Source organism: Malaclemys terrapin, chromosome 3, assembly GCF_027887155.1.
Source record: "Malaclemys terrapin pileata isolate rMalTer1 chromosome 3, rMalTer1.hap1, whole genome shotgun sequence".
In the NCBI taxonomy this organism is placed as follows: domain Eukaryota; kingdom Metazoa; phylum Chordata; order Testudines; family Emydidae; genus Malaclemys; species Malaclemys terrapin.
In genome coordinates, this window is record NC_071507.1 from 29,322,678 (window position 1) to 29,340,826 (window position 18,149).

General features: G+C 37.8%; 1 protein-coding gene across 11 annotated transcripts in view; it reads right to left on the reverse strand.

The window, feature by feature from the left end:
* Window positions 1-18,149, reverse strand: part of NRXN1 (neurexin 1) — a 1,243,173-nt gene that overhangs the window by 681,418 nt on the left and 543,606 nt on the right. For all 11 annotated transcript variants that reach the window (XM_054022355.1, XM_054022354.1, XM_054022352.1 and 8 more), the window contains one exon: window positions 10,972-11,410. In XM_054022355.1, coding sequence (XP_053878330.1) covers window positions 10,972-11,410 — 439 coding nt within the window. The remainder of the gene's footprint in view (window positions 1-10,971; window positions 11,411-18,149) is intronic.

An 18,149-nucleotide genomic window follows, 5' to 3' on the forward strand; every position in this document is an offset into this window, starting at 1 on the left:
ATCATCCCAGCCAGGGCTTCATCAAGCCAGGCCTAAAAAAACTCTAAGGATGGAGATTCCACCACCTCCCTAGGTAACCCATTCCAGTGCTTCACCACCCTCCTCGTGAAATAGCGTTTCCTAATATCCAACCTAGACCTCCCCCACTGCAATTTGAGACCATTACTTCTTGTTCCATCATCTGCCACTACAGAGAACAGCTGAGCTCCATCCTGTCCGGAACCCTCCTTCAGGTAGTTGAAAGCAGCTATCAAATCCCCCCTCACTATTCTCTTCTGCAGACTAAATAACCCCAGTTCCCTCAGCCTCTCCTCATAAGTCATGTGCCCCAGAGCCCTAATACTTTTCATTGCCCTCTGCTGGATTCTCTCCAATTTGTCCACATCCCTTCTGTAGTGGTGGGTCCAAAACTGGATACAATACTCCAGGTATGGCCTCACCAGCGCCGAACAAAGGGGAATAATCACTTCCCTCGATCTGCTGGCAATGCTCCTATTAATACAGCCCAGTATGCCGCTGGTCTTCTTGGCAACAAGGGCACACTGCTGACTCATATCCAGCTTCTTGTCCACTGTAATTCCCCAGGTCCTTTTCTGCAGAACTGCTGCTTAGCCAGTCAGTCCCCAGCCTGTAGCGGTGCGTGGGATTCTTCCTTCCTAAGTGCAGGACTCTGCACTTGTCCTTGTTGAACCTCATCAGATTTCTTTTGTCCCAATCCTCCAATTTGTCTAGGTCACTCTGGACCCTATCCCTACCCTCCAGCGTATCTCCCTTCCTCCCCACCTGCGAATTTACTGAGGGCGCAATTAATCCCAGCATCCAGTTTATTAATAAAGATGTTGAACAAAACTGGCCCCAGGATCGACCCCTGGGGCACTCCACTTGATATCGGCTGCCAACTAGACATCGAGCCATTGAGGCCGACGATCTAGCCAGCTTTTTATCACCTTATAGTCCATCCATCCAGTCCATACTTCTTTAACTTGCTGGCAAGAATACTGTGGGAGACCGTATCAAAAGCTTTGCTAAAGTCAAGAAATATCACATTCACTGCTTTCCCCATATCCACAGGGCCAGTTATCTCATCATAGAAGGCAATCAGGTTGGTCAGGCATGACTCGTCCTTGGTGAATCCATGTTGACTGTTCCTGATCATCTTCCTCTCCTCCAAGTGCTTCAAAATGGATTCATTGAGGACCTGCTGCACAATTTTGCCAGGATATGATGTGAGGCTATAGTTCCTTGGGTTCTCTTTCTTCCCTTAAAATATGAGCACTATATTTGCCTTTTTTAATCATCCGGAACCTCCACTGATCACCACGAATTTCCAAAGATAATGGCCAATGGCTCTTCAATTACATCAGTCAACTCCCTCAGCACCCTTAGATGCATTAGATCTGGACCCATGGACTTGTGCATGTCCAGCTTTTCTAAATAGCGCTTAACCTGTTCTTTCACCACTGAGGGCTGCTCACCTCCTCCCCATACTGTGCTGCCCAGTGCAGCAGTCTGGGAGCTGACCTTGTCTGTGAAGACCGAGGCAAAAAAAGCATTGAGTATTTCAGCTTTTTCCATATCATCTGTCACTAGGTTGCCTCCCTCATTCAGTAAGGGTCCCACACTTTCCCTGACCTTCTTCTTGTTGCTAACATACCTGTAGAAACCCTTCTTGTTACCCTTCACATCCCTTGCTAGCTGCAACTCCAATTGTGCCTTGGTCTTCCTGATTACATCCCTGCATGGTCGAGCAATATTTTTCTACTCCTCCTTAGTCATCTGTCCAAATTTCCACTTCTTGCAAGCTTCCTTGTTGAGTTTAAGCTCACTGAAGATGTCACTGTTAAGACAAGCTGGTCTCTGGGCACCTGGTATTGGTCACTGTCAGAAGACAAGATATTGGGCTAGATGGATCTTTGGTCTGACCCAGTATGGCCGTTTTTATGTTCTTATGATATCTTGACTGACAGACAGACCAATTTTTCATCAAAACTTATGACACCGCACAAAATTTAGATGATCAGTGGCAGCTCTTTGAGATCTTATGGAAATTATAACATTCAATGATTCTAAAAAAAGAAGCACAAATCTGTCATGGGAGAAACAGTTATCTGTGTGATCTTGGGTTTACTCCATTTTTATACCATGCCTTTGGAGCTCTCCTTATTTTGTAGAGCTTGAGAGAGGAGTTCTTCAGCTACATTGCCAATATGTTGCAGCTATCTTTATAATTTCGACCTAGAGATGTAGGCAGATGCTTTTGCCAAAACTGTTTTAGTGGGAAGGTGGAAGGGATGTCTTAGAGGAAAATGGATGTGCAGGGCTGAGAAACTACAGCATTAGATTAGTTTTTCTTCTATGTTTGTACAGTGCCTAGCACAATGAGCTCTGGGTCCATGAGCAAGGCACCTCACTGCTAGAGTGATATAAAACAAATAAATAAATAAATATTAATACAGCCAATGATGAGAGAGTGAGCACCCAAGGGAAAAGGTGGCTTCTTTCACAGACTGCTTGACCACCTGGTGAGTAGAAAAGATTCTTCATGTCTCCCTGAGGCAAGGAAAACCTAGAGGGAAAACTGCTTAAAAACTTTTTGATTGACTTTTGGGTCATAGAGAGGAAAGGGAAGGCCTAGTTAAGGACTGCACTAAGTGAGCTTCAGGGATTGATCTCACTCAGAGCACTGATCCTTGATCAATGAATTTAACTTCAGAATCTTAATAAAGAAGTATTTCTTTTCCCCAATATCACCTGGAAGCAAGTCCATTTTTTAGGCTCTTGCTATGACCTGTTGGATCTCTAACAATGGGACACCCAGTCAGGCACTGTATGGATTATCTGAGGGCAGAATTTGGGGTTTTTTGTACTACTTTATGGATAAACAATCACATGTACAGTACCAACCCAGAACACTACTTGAATGAATGGAAGACTAATTAGGATTGTTTATCTTTGGAGCACCAGGACAATCCAACACTTCAAATAAGGAATTTCAAATACTTATTTAATCAGGAATAAGTGTGATGATTCATGAATGGTCTATTATATTATACATATTTTTATATATAAGCACCAAACAACAGGGCTTGTAATGTCTATTTAGGAAGTGCTGCTTGCAGTGAAAGACTGATTACAGTAAACCTCTAATTATATGCTCTGGTGAGATCCATGTGTGTGCGCTCTCTCTCTCTCTCTCTCTCTCTCTCTCTCTCTCACTCTCTCTCACACACACAAACATACACATGATAATTTCTATGCTTAAACTAGAACTCTGACTTTAATTCAAAATATCAGTGACTTTTTAGCCCTTAAATGCTGGCTTACTCATGCATAACTGCTGATACAATCTGTTTTACAGCGCTGTACACCATTGAAGGCTGATTTTAATGTGTAATGATGATTTCTAAAGAATGGCAGTTTGCTAAAAAATGCTTGTGAGGTTATCCTTGAGTATGCCAAACAGCTTAACAAAAATTTAAACAATACTCAGGCCTCACAAATCAGTTATTAACCTATCCCTAATATGTCACAAACACCACTGTGGGCAAAGACCTTTGCAGCTGTTTCATGGTATGTTCCTACTTCTTTTACTGCAAAGTTGGTAGTACTGTAACAGCTGAAGAGCCAAACATTTCCCTTAGGTATTTGTTAATGAGCCTCTTCAATCATATTCATTATCTCAGCAATTTAGTTTTTATAAGTCTGTTTACAAGAAACTAAGACATCCATGCACAGACATATTTCTAAACCTTGTCTCATCAATTGTGATCAGTAAAATACTGAGATTGTAACTGCAGCTGGTGCAGCTACCTTGATCTCTATACTTATCTTACGTAGTCTATTAAGTTACAATGTGAAACTCTCATAGCTGTTTATTGGCAGATAGTGAAAATCTAAGAAAAGGCTAGGCTATTCTGGTTATATTATATTGCAATCTTAGAGTGATAGAGTGAATATTATCTGGTAGTCTGGTAACAGCTGTGGCCAAACAAGGCTAGCTAGATGACAGAAAGGCGATAGTTGTTGTTGCTGCAGCTTAGAGTGGATGTTTCCTGTGGCTGAGAATCAGGAAGAGAGCAAAGACCAGAAAATAAATCAAAGCACTTGCTGATCCTGCTAATACTGAAGTCAAGGAAATTAGCCACGCTCCTTGAGAAGCATCACAGCTTTCTATTATCAGTGGGCACCACTCTGTTTTGGATTTGAAAGCTAGAGAAATGTAAGAATAAAAGATTGCAAAACATGGAACGTTATTTAGCAGCAAATATGGTACTTGAGCTACTTATTCATGAAGATGGAGCACAAATTTAAAAGATGTCATGTTAGCAGTGATCGGCTCCGATAAGTAGCTAATAAGTTGGCGATCTCAAAAGATCAGTCTCTCAGGAGATTTCCAGTATTCCTGGTTTTAGCTGGAATAGCTTTATTGCAGAAGATGCCCCTCTCATAGATTCTACCATGATTACTCACACTGAGTGTGTAATAGTGAGGAGTTGTGTAAGACACGACCAAACACGATAGGAGGCAGAATCTAGCTCAGGATATTTTGACACTTTCATTTCCAGTCAGAAGAAAAAGAAGAACACACAACTTATTTTTATGTTAATCAAATGTTTTTTTCTGATGCAAATTCCGTGGTCCTTATTCAGCCATTATTTAGGCAATACTCCCATTAGATTAGATGACAGCATTGCCTATGCAAAAATGGAGTAAGAATTTCAGTACTTTTCCCACTGTAAATATTAGCCAAACGTATTCAAACCCGGGTTCAAAATATTAGCCAAATGTATTCAAAAACGGGTTCAGGTTTTAGATGAAAGTTCAGTATAGTACTAATTTTCAGGGTGGATAAAAATCAACAATTTTTTTTAAATGAAAAAAATAGATTTCTTTTATTCAAATAGGATTTTTTTGATAAAATGCTTTTTGAGGAAAAAAACTATCAAAAGAGTTTTAATTAAGATACATTATAGCTCAAAGATATCTTATCATGGAATAGGGATTATAAATTCTAATTCTATAGTATGAGACAATATAGTCATGTAATGTTTAAGAAAAGTTTTGTAAATTAGTTCCAATAGTTCACTGATTAGGGACCCAATCTTATGGGATTCCAGGGACTTCTGGATAGATTATTTAAGTTAATCTTTCTATCTACCCAATGGGACTCAGTGCTCAGTCTAGAAGATACCATCGGAAATGCTTAGTTTTGCAGTTCTCAAACTGTAGATTTGTGTCTCCAGCTTGTTAACAGCAAAAATGTTTTTAAAATAAATAAATAAATAGAGGTGAGAAATCACAGACCCCAACTCTATTGTCCCTCTGCAAATTTGTGTACACAGAGTCAATCCCTTACCTCTCTCTAAAAATGCAAAGTTTCAAAAAGTTCAAGGAATAGAAGATTGTTGGTGCGAAATAGATCTGGACAAGGAGAAGAAGTCTGGAGATAAATGTGAGAAGGGAGGGACTGTTTGTGCAGCATATTCCAGAAGTCTTGAGGTCTTTCTGAGTGTCACCTTCATTGATGTGAGATCTACCATACCATTATGTCACTAGAAGGGAAAACCAATAATGGCAGCAGGCCTTAAAAGAGACCCAATTTGGGAATATTTTAATGAAGTTCCTATATCTGTGAGTAAGACAGGCATGTGTGCAAAATGCAAACAGTGCAACAAAGAAATGCAAGTCCTGGTTGCCCAAATGAAACAACATCATGAGAAGTGTTCCTTCTCAGGGGGAAGCTGCGTTAAAGATGATGAAAGGAACATGTCTGAACATGCAGGATCTTCAGGTTGGTCAACTTTTTTATTTCATACTTCTTTCTTAAGGACTGCCTGTCTTCCTTCCGGACTATTCTTGAATTCTCATGTTTGAGCAAAAAATATAGTTGTTACTCTATGGTACTATCATTTTAGATTTGGTTGTGATAAAAAATAAATATCTGAAATGGGCAGATCTTCCTTTTACAATTTCACCTTTAAAGTAGTACTGAGTGTCAGTGAATGTAAGGAGTAATACTAAATGAGAAGTAAGGTAATAATAATTAAATAACTGCATTGACTTTTTTTGTTTACCAGCAAATTGCAAAAAGAGGTAATTGATGAAAAAATTGCCTAGTTTGTTTATGCAACAAACTCTCCTTTCAGTATGATTGAGAACCCACACTTCATTAACATGGTTCAGTCATTAAGACCACGATACAGTCCACCCAACAGAGATGTCGCAGGTAAATTGCTGGATAAAGTGTACGAAAGAGAAATTGGGCAGTGTGCAAAAGGTCTAGAGGGTAAAATTGTTAACATGAGTCTGGATGGGTAACCCAATGTCCACAATGATCCTGTTGTATTTGCTTGTGTGACAACAGAAGAAGGGAATGTCTTCTTTACAGAAACAATTGATACATCAGGAAATGCACACATAGCAGAATACTTACAAGAAGTAGCAGTAAAAACTATAACAAACTGTGAAAAAAAATTAAAATGTCTAGTATGCAGCTTGGTCACAGACAATGCTCCAAATATATCCAAGATGAGAAGAAATTATTTAGAAGAGAGTGAAGAAAGTCCCAAGCTAATAACATATGGTTGCAGTGCTCATTTGATGCTCCTCCTAGCCAAAGACTTCAGTGTTCCAGAAATAAAGGCTAATGTTGTTGAAATTGCAAAATCCTTCAGTAACAGCCACTTTGCAGCAGCTGTTCTGAAAAAAAGTGGGAGGAACCAAGCTAACTCTCCCACAAGACATGTGATGGAACTCAGTCGTGGACTGTTTTGAGCACTATATCAAGAACTGGCCTAATCTGATGACAGTTTGTGAACAAAATCATGAAAAAATAGATGACACTGTCACAGCCAAAGTTCTAAACATTGCGCTTAAGAGAAATGTTGAACACATGCTGAGTACCCTGAAGCCTATTTCTGTAGCCTTGAACAAAATGCAGGGAAATAGCTGTTTTATTGCTGATTCTGTTGAAATTTGGAAGGAACTGAGTGAGATCTTAAAAAGATAAATATGCAATGACAGAGTTAAATTACAAGCATTAAAAAAATGAACGGGACAAGCACTATCTCCAGCTCATTTTCTTGGAAATATTCTCAATACTTGGAACCAGGGTCAAAACTTAACTGCTGAAGAAGAGGAGTTGGCAATGACATGGACATCCAGCAATCATCCCTCCATAATGCCAACTATAATAAACTTCAGAGATAAGGGGCCATTCAAGAAATATATGTTTGCTGATGATGTTTTAAAGAAAGTCACACCAGTGAACTGGTAGAAGTCATTTAATCACTTGGATTCAGAGACTGTTGAAGTGATAATCCCACTTTTAACAGCAGTAGCTTCTTGTACCGGTGTAGAAAGAATATTTTCTTCCTTTGGACTAATTCATTCCAAATTATGAAATCATTTGGGACCTGAAAAAGCAGGAAAGTTTGTTTTTCTTTTCCAGATTATGAACAAACAGGAACATGAAGGTGAAGACGACTGAGTTAGCTGCAGAAGCCAATATTTTAAGTTTCTCATGTTGACCTGGCTGACATAGTCGATTTAATATTTTTTTAAAATATTGCATTTAACCATTTTAGTTAAAAAAAATAACAAAAACAAACCTGATTTAAAAAAAAAACTTGAATATTTAACTAAATTCAAAATTCATATGCTTGTTTTGTTAAAATATTATATGTTTTCTGTTGAAGAAAAAATCCAGAATACATAAGATTGTTGTTTTAGTTAAATAACACAATTTAAATGTCTGGTGATATTCTCCTCCTAATACAGCATGGCAAGAAAATCCTCCAAATATTAATGATTAACCTGTTGAACTGGAGATAGTTCACCTCCTAATGACTTCATAAATATCTGCTTCAATTACCTTTGGTAAATGAAATAACCAAACAATCATTCATTTTCTGATATAGCTGTAAAACTAATCTGAAAATCACATTAAAATGTACAGTGTATACCTTCTAATAATGAATCCTACATCTATCTATGAGTTGTGAAAAATATGTATTAAGGTTATAACAACCAACAAGAATGGACTTTTATATAGAAATCCATGATTAAATTGAGTCTTCCTGACTAGTGATTTAAATCGATTTGATTTAAATCAAATCCACCCTGCTAATTTTACCCATTTCTGTTTATCCATCCCTATCTATGAGTGCATGACCTAGGGCAAATCAGTGTTATTCTTCAAAGAGAAAAACAACCTATAACAGATATTTAAAGTATTCATGCCTCCATCTAAATTAACTTTAGAAGTTTTGCTTAAAAGTAGTACATAATATTCAATTGCTAACAATAAACACTACACTAAAATTATTCATGGCTAAATGTTTGCAAACAAATGGTAATGTACACATTGGTCTTCAAACTCTTTGGTATATATCATCCCTGAAAGTAACCTAGATACTTAAAACTCACCAACATTTTCCAGAAATTTACCCTGAGTTTAGCCTCACAGTTCCTTAACAAAAATTGTGGGCCAAAGTCTTGTACAACTATGAACATTTAGGGGCATATCTTCAAATGTAACCAACTACATTGCATTCATTTTCTGAATAGAACTGACTCTGATTGTAGCAATAACCTCCACTTTTCAGAATTGTCCCAGGGACAAATCCCTAAAGAAGTATTTAAGAAGAGAAGATACAAAATGAAGATCACAATGTAAATAATATGATTACCACTGGATGTTCAATCATAGTTGAGGGTTTTAGGCAGATTTGTTACCTCATGAGGAGTAAATAACTAAGTGAGATGAGACAGCCAGAAAATCAACCTTTCTATAGTTAATGTTGCAACCCACTAGAACTCAGGAACCATATAGTTATTTTTCATAATTATATCTGGAACCCCAGGGTAGGTTAAGTTAAATTAAATGTTGGGTCCTGTCTTTTTCTGGGCTTCCTTTTTCCCACCTGCAATTATATGGCTCCAGTTTAGATCACTGAACTATCTAATATCTGATTTACAGGTGTAATTAGTTTTTCAGCCATCTGAATTAAGTAAATTGTATTGGAAAATTGGGAACACTAAAAGGCAGGCTTTGTTTGGAAAATCTGGCCCTACAGTATATCATTACTTTTTCAGCAGAGGTCTCATCCTATACACTGTTGAGAGTCTCCTGCAAGATAAGTGTCTTAATTACCACCGAATTTGGGAGCTGTCAGTATATCTCCAAGACTAGCCCAAAGTATAGTTTCACAACAAGCAAATGAATAATCTATGCTAAAATCATATAGCTTTTGGAATGTCAGTAAATAATAATGCTAGATAAGGAGAAGGAAGAAAGATAAACCAGAAACCTGGAAGTTAAAAAACAAAGGAACCCAAGATACAGAGGGAGAAATAGAAGAGGTATACAGTAGGTTTTCAACTATGGAGATTAAATAATACACCTTTGAAGTATACATAAATTAACAACGTAGTGCCCTTTAGCTGTTTTAGTTATGTAGATAAACCACAGATCATTTAAGAATGCTCTTGTGGAATACATCACAAGAATTCCCTGGCTGAATGAATTATAGCCTTATTATTTACTGCTGTGATGTACGTTATTTCTTAGGAATTTTTTTTAAACCTTCTAGATTCTGTTTTATTCTTAGAAAATCTTGGCATGAACCTTTACAAAGGAGTTAGAAGAGGAACCGTAGAAGTCCTTAAACAGTCCTCTGAATCAATTCCTTAAGTCAACTTGTATTAAACCAACTGCAACTGGAATGTAAGAAAGGTTTCACTAGCTAACACACTAAGGCATGGATGTGTCTACACTGCAGTTAAACATCCACGGCTGGCCCATATCAGTTGATTTGGCTGGGGTCTCAGAGCCTGGATGTTTACACTGCAGTTTTATAGCTCTGCAGTCCAGTCTGAGTCAGCTGACATGGGCCAGCAACAAGTGTTAGTTGCAACATACACATGCCCTGTGTGACTTGACATTTTACTGCAGAGTTAGGGGCAGCTGATGTTTTTATTACTAACAGTAAGAGTAATTATTAAACCTAATTACTCATGTTGGTTTCAATGGCCACTAGTCAAATATTTCCACTTTTGCTAGTATACAATTAGAACTGGGTGGAATTTTTTCAGCAAGTAGTAAGTTTGCTGAAAAATGCATTTTTCAGGACAACAAATCTATTCACGAATTCAGGTTGCATTTGGTGAATAGTTTCATCTGAAAAAGTCCCCAAAAAAACAATATTTAAGAAAAGTTGCAATGGTTTGTTTAGAAAATGTCAAAACAGTTTCAAATTCACAGTCAAACATTTTGTTTGACCTAAACAATTTTTTTCTGGTTTTTCATTTCTGCAAGAAAAAAATTAAAAATTCAGTTTCATTTCAAAACAAAGCAATTTTCTTTTCATATTTTCTGTTCATCCACCAAACAGAAAACAAATCAATTATTTTCTTAGCTCCACATATAATGCCATGTTTTGATCACGATTCATTAGCATTCATATTAATTATGCAGAAGTTCACTGACTTCATTAGAAGGGTTTGGTTGTTTCTCTGGGCACAATATTCACTTTTACTATGCAGGAGATTACTTACAATTTTCTAGTGTGTTGTGGTGTTTCTTGCTGTTGTTTTTTTAAACTTGCAATTTGCCACTTCAGCTCCTTTTACAAATGTGATGATGTAAGTCATTATCAGGAGTACAGGGTGCTCTGTTTGGTGGTTTATTTTTGTTGGTTTTACTGTTTTTTGGAAGTACATGATACATTGACTTGCAAGATTTAGTACTTGATTACCCAGTAAATATTCACATAACATACTGTTCTCTGGAAATCATTTGTGTTTTGAGCGTTAATACCTGACAATAATGATTCATTATACCTCCCTTATTTAGCTGATGATGTGTAACTTCAACAGTAAAAAACCCCATATAATTACAACTCTCAAATCTTTCTGATGTTTTTAAACAGAAAAAAAGAAAAGAAGAAGAAGCTATTTAAAGAAATTTACCTGACCGTCCATCCCGCTGAAAGTCCACATGGTACCACTCTCCATCATTCACCTTCTTTTGCAAGGCTTTTATTTTAATAGTACCCGATCCCATGTCTAACAGCAGGTAAAGGTAACCATCAAGCATCTCAATGGCAAAAAAGTCAACCTTTACCATTTGTGGGTGTTTGGCATCTTTCTGATGCCTTGGTTTTCCATGACTGAAAAGAATCAGTCCATTTGGCTCAGTTGTGCGAAAGTCAAATGATATTGACCCTGTTTTCTTGGCATTCCACTTTGGCAAAGAGATGAAAGACTCTGGTGTTTCAAATGTGATTGGATCCAAGGTTGCAACATTCTCACATTTAAATGCTACAACTCCATGAATCTTCATTTTAGGGTCTCCTTGCTTGGCAAGTCGAGATAACTCCAGTCTGACATCGTTATTTTTATATACAACCTGCAAACAAAGCACAGTGGTTACAATGGTAGAATTAACAGTATTAACCAATCAAACATAACCCTCAATAGGTTCAAGCATGTCAGTCGCTAATAATGGATGCTATTTAATATATGATAATGTACAAATATATACATCATAGAAATGTAGGGCTGGAAGAGACCTTGAGAAGTCATCTTGTCCAGCTATTGCACTGAGGGAGGACCAAGTATACCTAGACAATCCCTAACAGGTGTTTGGCTAATCTGTTCTTAAACACCTCCAATGATGGGGATTCCGAAACCACCCTTGGAAGTCTATTCAGTGTTTAGCTATCGTTATTGTTGGACAGTTTCCCCTAATATCTAACCTATATCTTACTAGCTGCAAATTAAATAGATTACTTCTTATCCTACCTGCATTGGACATGGAGAACAACTGATCATAGTCCTCTTTGTAACAGCCATTAGCATATCTGAAGACTTACCAGATTTCCCCTGTCTTTTCTCAACACTAAATATGCCCAGGTTTTTTAAACCTTTTATCAGTTTAGTTGCTCTCCACTGGACTCTCTCCAATTTTTTCTTACAATGTGGCACTCAAAACTGGGACACAGTACTCCAGCTGAGGCCTCAACAGTGCTGATAGAGCAGGACAATTACCTTCCGCATCTTACATATGTCAACTCCTATTAACACATCCCAGAGAGATATCAGCTTTTTTTCACAACTGCATCACATTGTTGGCTTATATTCAATGATTCACTATAATCACAGATCCTTTTCAGCAGTACTACTGCTTAGCCAATTATTCCCTGTTTTGTATTTGTGCATTTGATTTTACCTTCCTAAGTGCAGTACTTTACAAGTGTTTATTTAATTACAAGTTGTTGATATCAGACCAATTCTCAGATTTGTCAAGGTTGTTTTGAATTCCAATCCTCTTCTACAAAGTGTTAATAACCCCTCCCAGGTTGGCATCATCTGCAAATTTTATACACATACTCTGCATTCCATTATCCAAATTAAAAAGCACTGGATCCAGGAAAAGACCCCTGTGAGACCCACTAGATGCATCCTCCCAGTATGACAGCTAGCCATTCATAACTACTCTTCAAGTACAATCTTTCAAAAAAATGTATCCACCTTATAGTAATTTTAGACCACATTTCCCTATGTTGCTTGGGAGAATGTCATGTGGGACTGTCTGAAAAGCCTTACTTTAAATCAAGATAAATCACATCTACAGCTTCCCCCTTTTCCACTAGGCCAGCAACCATGTCAAAGAGTGAAATTAGGTTGTTTCGGCACTATTTGTTTTTGACAAATTCATGTTGGCTATTATTTGTAACTTTATTTATATATATCTATATCTATATAATATATGAAGTAGCTCTTTTCATTAACTAACATTAACAATAGCTTGAATTAAATCAAACAGCATTGCTCTAAAAATATCCCTACAGTTAATTCAAATAATCTAAAAGAATCTGCACAGAATTTGTGCTATCTGTGGCAAATTAGCTTTTGTGTACTTGATTGTTGAATAGCCTTCTGTGTGCAGCCATTTTGCTGATGTCAGTGAAATATTAGGTTTCTTGCTCCCCTAAGCTCTTTATTACTTTCTTAAGTCTTGTACTCCTGTATACAAAATCTTTCAAGGTCAGATATCACTTTGTAACATTTTTTCCCATAAGTTAACACATTTTTGCCTTGTCCTAGGACTTGGGGATAATAGCATCTGTGTTGATCATGAAGCAATACAATTGGGACGCCAATATCAGAGAAAAGACTGAAGCAAGGACAATCACAGACAGTATGACTGGATGCCATGTTGCTGAATTTCCCCAACATCAAAGTCTGGCTGAAGATTATTGGATAAAACTGAAAGACAGTATTTGTTTTTAACTTAATCAACCTGCGTTTCAAATGCTTCTGTTCCATATCACACATTTGTTTTACTCCACCCCCAGGAAAAGCTGGCCACACAAGTGATTTTCTAAGCAATAAAACCACTGCTGTCATACAGTTTATCAACATATTCTGGTAGAGATGTTCTTTCTGTGTTATGAATAACATGACTACTGTATATGCAAGTCTCTCCACTAATGGGCATTTGGGATCATGTTAAACAATCAATAAAATTAATCAATAATGCACAGTAAATGCCTGGCTCTGAAACATCATTAATTGAGGGTCCCAGTAAAGTTGAAATCTCTCTTTAGCCCCCTAACATTTTGTGTTTCCAAGGGTATGGCTACACTTTGAGATAGCAGTATAATTTCCAACGAAAGGAGACATAGCTGCACTAGCTCTGATTGAGCTAGTGTGTTAATAAATAGAGCATAGCTGTGCTGGCATGAATGGCAGGAGGGGTGGCTGGTATGAGCTGCCTTGAGTCTCAGATAGGTATGTAGTCGGCAGCTCACCCCTCCTCTTGTTTGTGCTGGTGTGGCTACCCTCTATTTCTAGAGCACTAGCTTGACCAGACCTGGCATGGGTGCCTCTCCTCAAGTTGGGAATTATGAGCCTAGATCAAAGGTAGACATATTGTAGATGACACATCTCAGGAGTGGCTGTTGTAAAATAGTGTCCAAATATAAACATATATTAAAAATGTGAGGGCCAGATCCTCAGCTGGTATAATCATTGGAACTCCATTAATTTAAATGGAGAAATGACAATTTACGCCAGCTGAGGATATGACCAGACAGTTTTATAATAAATAATGGTGGAACATATTCCACCATATTAAAATATAGTCCTAAAAACTAACAATAAATCTCCCCCCCTCTTTCTCACCGGATACAGTTCTATACGGTGTTGCTTCTTCCCATTGGAGCTGAAGGTGCTCTGCCCGTCTTAGAATGGGTCCATAGAGAGGAAAAAATAGTCTTTACTATACATATGCAGACATTAAATAGGCCTGAATCCTATCTTACTCTAGTGTTAATCAGTGTCAACTCCAATTAAGTTACTAGGCAAACTCCTGAGTGGGCAATGGGATTGGCAAACAGGGGAGTATGGAGAAGGAGTGTGAGAGGATCCCTTTCTAGGTATTGTTCTGATGGGGTTCAGTGACGGAACAGTGGTTGTGTCCTGCAACAGATGTGACATGATATCTTCCCTGCTAGAAGGGAGTTCCTCTGTATGAAGTGCAAGCTGGTGGCTGCGCTGGAAGAAAAGATTTGTGCTCTGGAAGGACAAGTACAGACACTGCAGACTATCAGAGAGCTTGAAGAAATCTTGCACTAGCAGAAAGAGCAAGCATTACCATGCTAGATTCAAGTGAGAAAAGAACTGTCCACCGAGGAACCAGAGAGCATGGGCACCAAAGACGAGGCCTGGCAGTTCATAGCCACCAGAGGCAAGAGGAGGAGAAGTATCCAATTGTTATATTCTTAGTGTGAAAACAGCCCAAAATATCTCTTGTTGTTTGCAGTGTTGTAGCCATGTTGGTCCCAGGATATTAGATACACCAGGTGGATGAGGTAATATTTTTATTGGACCAACTTCTGTTACCTTAAGATATTATCTTGCCTATCTTGTCTCAAAAATATCTGTGAAGATTCACTGGTCCAATGAAATGGAGGGACACACCTGCGGAGGGATGCTTAGCATGCCCACAAAGAGATCTCCAACTATTCAAGACAGACAGACTGTCCTTGTTGGAAATTCTATTGTAAGAAGAATTGAAACAACAATTTGCAAGGGGACACCAGAGTGGTATGCTCTCTTCCTGAAGCCAAGGCATGAAATGTGACTCTAAGATTGGAAGTTGATGGGAAAAGATCCACTGGAGATGGAACATATTGGAACTAATGACATGGGCCAGCTGCAGTGTTTTATTGCAGTGCAGACATATCCTTAGACAGTGACAACTCAGATGCAAATGGTCTTGAATGTTTATGGATCCATGTCCTAAGAGATAGATGGGTACTATTGGTGTCTACTGAAGACCACCACATCATACTAGAGAAAAAAAGGTAACTGACTCCTTAAGCATCTAAGCATCTATCTATTATGGGGGGGAACTCTGTTGTTATAGAGAATTACAACCCATGTGACATATACTGGATATCTAAACTGCCAGTATTTAAACATCCTCAGAATTTCTAAAGATTATAGATGACAATTTCCTAATTCAAAAAAATGTAGCATCGAACATGAAGGAATTTTATATTAGACCTCATCTTAACCAATAAAGAGGAACTGATCACAGAACTGAAATGAGTGATTCCTTAGATGTATGTGATCATGATATGATTATTTTGATCACACACAACAAATGAGGATGACATGAAAAAGTATACTTGGTGTTTTCAGAGGGCCATTTTCACAACACTGAGGACAATTATAAGCCAAATCAACAGGGAAAAAAATTAAAACAGAAAATGCAAATGATAATTGGGAATTGTTTAAGAATATTTTATTAGCGTCTCAAACTCTCAATGTCACAATCACAAATGAATTCCACGCTAATTAAAAAAATGTAACCAGACATAAAGGGGAAATAAAAGCAGTTATAAATGTTATGTATAAACACACACATGAAAAAGGAGAAGTTGATAGCAGTGAATATAAATATATAAATTAGAAGATTGGAATTGTATAAAATTGATAAGGGAAGCAAAAAGACCCACGAAAAAATCAATTGTCAGTTGAATTAAGGACAAGGGAAGATTTTTAAAGATTATATTAGGAACAAAGGAATCTAACAATGGTATTTGTACAGTTACTAGATGGAAAGGATAGAGTTGTGAATAATAATGCAGAAAAAGCAGAAGTATTCCATAGATACTTCTTTTCTATATTTAGTAAAAAACCAGATGAAGATATACTTTTCATAACAATGGTAACACAGGAGGAGGTTAAATAGCAGCTATTAAAATTAGACATTTTAAAATCAGATCGTGTGGAAAACTTGTATCCCAGAGTTTAAAAGAGCTGTCTCAGGAGCATTGTGGACTCAATGTTGATTTTCAATAAATCTTGGAACACTCGGAAAGTTCCAAAACACTAGAAGAAAGCTCATGTGCCAATATTTTAAAAGGGGAAATGAGATGACCTGGGTGATTATATGCCTGTCAGCCTCACATCTATCCCAGGCAAAGTGATGGAATGGCTGATACTAGACTCTATCAATAAAGAATGAAAAGATAATAATATACATAATGGCAACTAACATGGATTTGCAGACATTAACTTTTCACATTATCTGTATATCCCTTTTTATTTGGTTTCAAGTTTGGTTGATAAAGGTAATAATATTGATGTAATATACTTAGACTTCTATAAAGCATTTGATTTGGTACCATATGACATTTTGATTAAGAAATAGGGATGATACAAAATCAACATGGTACACACTAAATAGATTAAAATCTGGCTACTGACAAGTCTCAAAATATAATTCTAAAGGAGGACTCAATCCAAGGGAAAATATAATCATGTTTTTAGTGGGACTGAAGTTTCCAAGGCTGTTTATAAACACATCCACAAGTAATCATGTCAGTGCAGTTTGCAGCATAGGAGTGCTCCTGGATTCTTTGCTTATCCTAAATTCTCACATAGCAGCATCTGCAAGTAACACTCTACCAGCTATGTACCATCCTGGCAGTATGTACCAGTCATATATGCTTTTGTTACTATGAAAGATACAGCAATTTCCCGGACAAACCTTATTGAATTAAGTTAAACTTCATTGAATTAAGTTTAAATATTTTTAGAAGTTCTTCATATTAAAAATGCAAATGTTTACGTATTATTGCAGGATTGTATGTAACTTCTCTAGGGGAAGACATGACTAATGTAAATCCTGGGAAGTGTTGCAAGCTTCTAAGGAGTATCTGAAACAATGTGCAGGACAAGAATGAACTTTTAAAGTTAAGTAGGTTTCCCAAGAAATCTCCAGGGGGAAGTGTTTACTAATGTATCCCCTTTGTAATGTATCCAGGAACTCAGCCTTTTGAAGCTTTGCCCCGAGGAGGGGATCTTTGTCTGCTGACCACTTGTTTCATGAGGACAAGATCAGAGGCCCAAACTGTATAAAGGAGCAACTCTCAAATTCATGGATGTGCTTTTTCTGAGCCAAAATAGTTATGAACTTGTAACCACAGAAAAACCCCTTGGTGGGTTTGAATGACTGACTCCTCCCAGTGCCCTTGGTAAGGTTATTAGCATGTGTGTAAGTTCTTTTATTATTTTAATAAGTTATCTCTGAATTGCTTTCACCTTAGGAATATATGTGCTTGCATAGGTAAAGCTGTGTTGCACCTTATAACTGTGGGCAATAATGCTGTTTATAACCTCTCAGGAGAAAAGCAAAGCAGACCTGTGTAGACAATCTGACTTGCTGGGTCCTGAGATGACTCAGGAGTCCGATCCTGGAATCACAAATCTGCCCGCAGTAGGTACAGACATTTTATGGCAGGCCAGCGGCCTGCTGTGAGAAAGTTATTTCTTTTACCTTCCTCCTCTCTCTCTTTTCAGCTTAAAGGGCAAGGCGCTTCTCCTCGAAGCGGGCCACTGCCTGATGGAGGATATGGTGCCATTGGGGTCTGTTGGTGGCTTGCTCTTCCCAGCTTGTGATGTCCACATCAGTTTTCTTAAGACACGTGTTCAGTGTGTCTTTGTAGGGTTTACTCTGACCATCATAGGTGAGCTGAGAGTAGAGGGCTTGTTTTGGGAGGCAAGAGTCTAGCATCCGCACACAATGTCCAACCCAGCAAAGTTGGTGCATGAGGATCATTGCATCAATG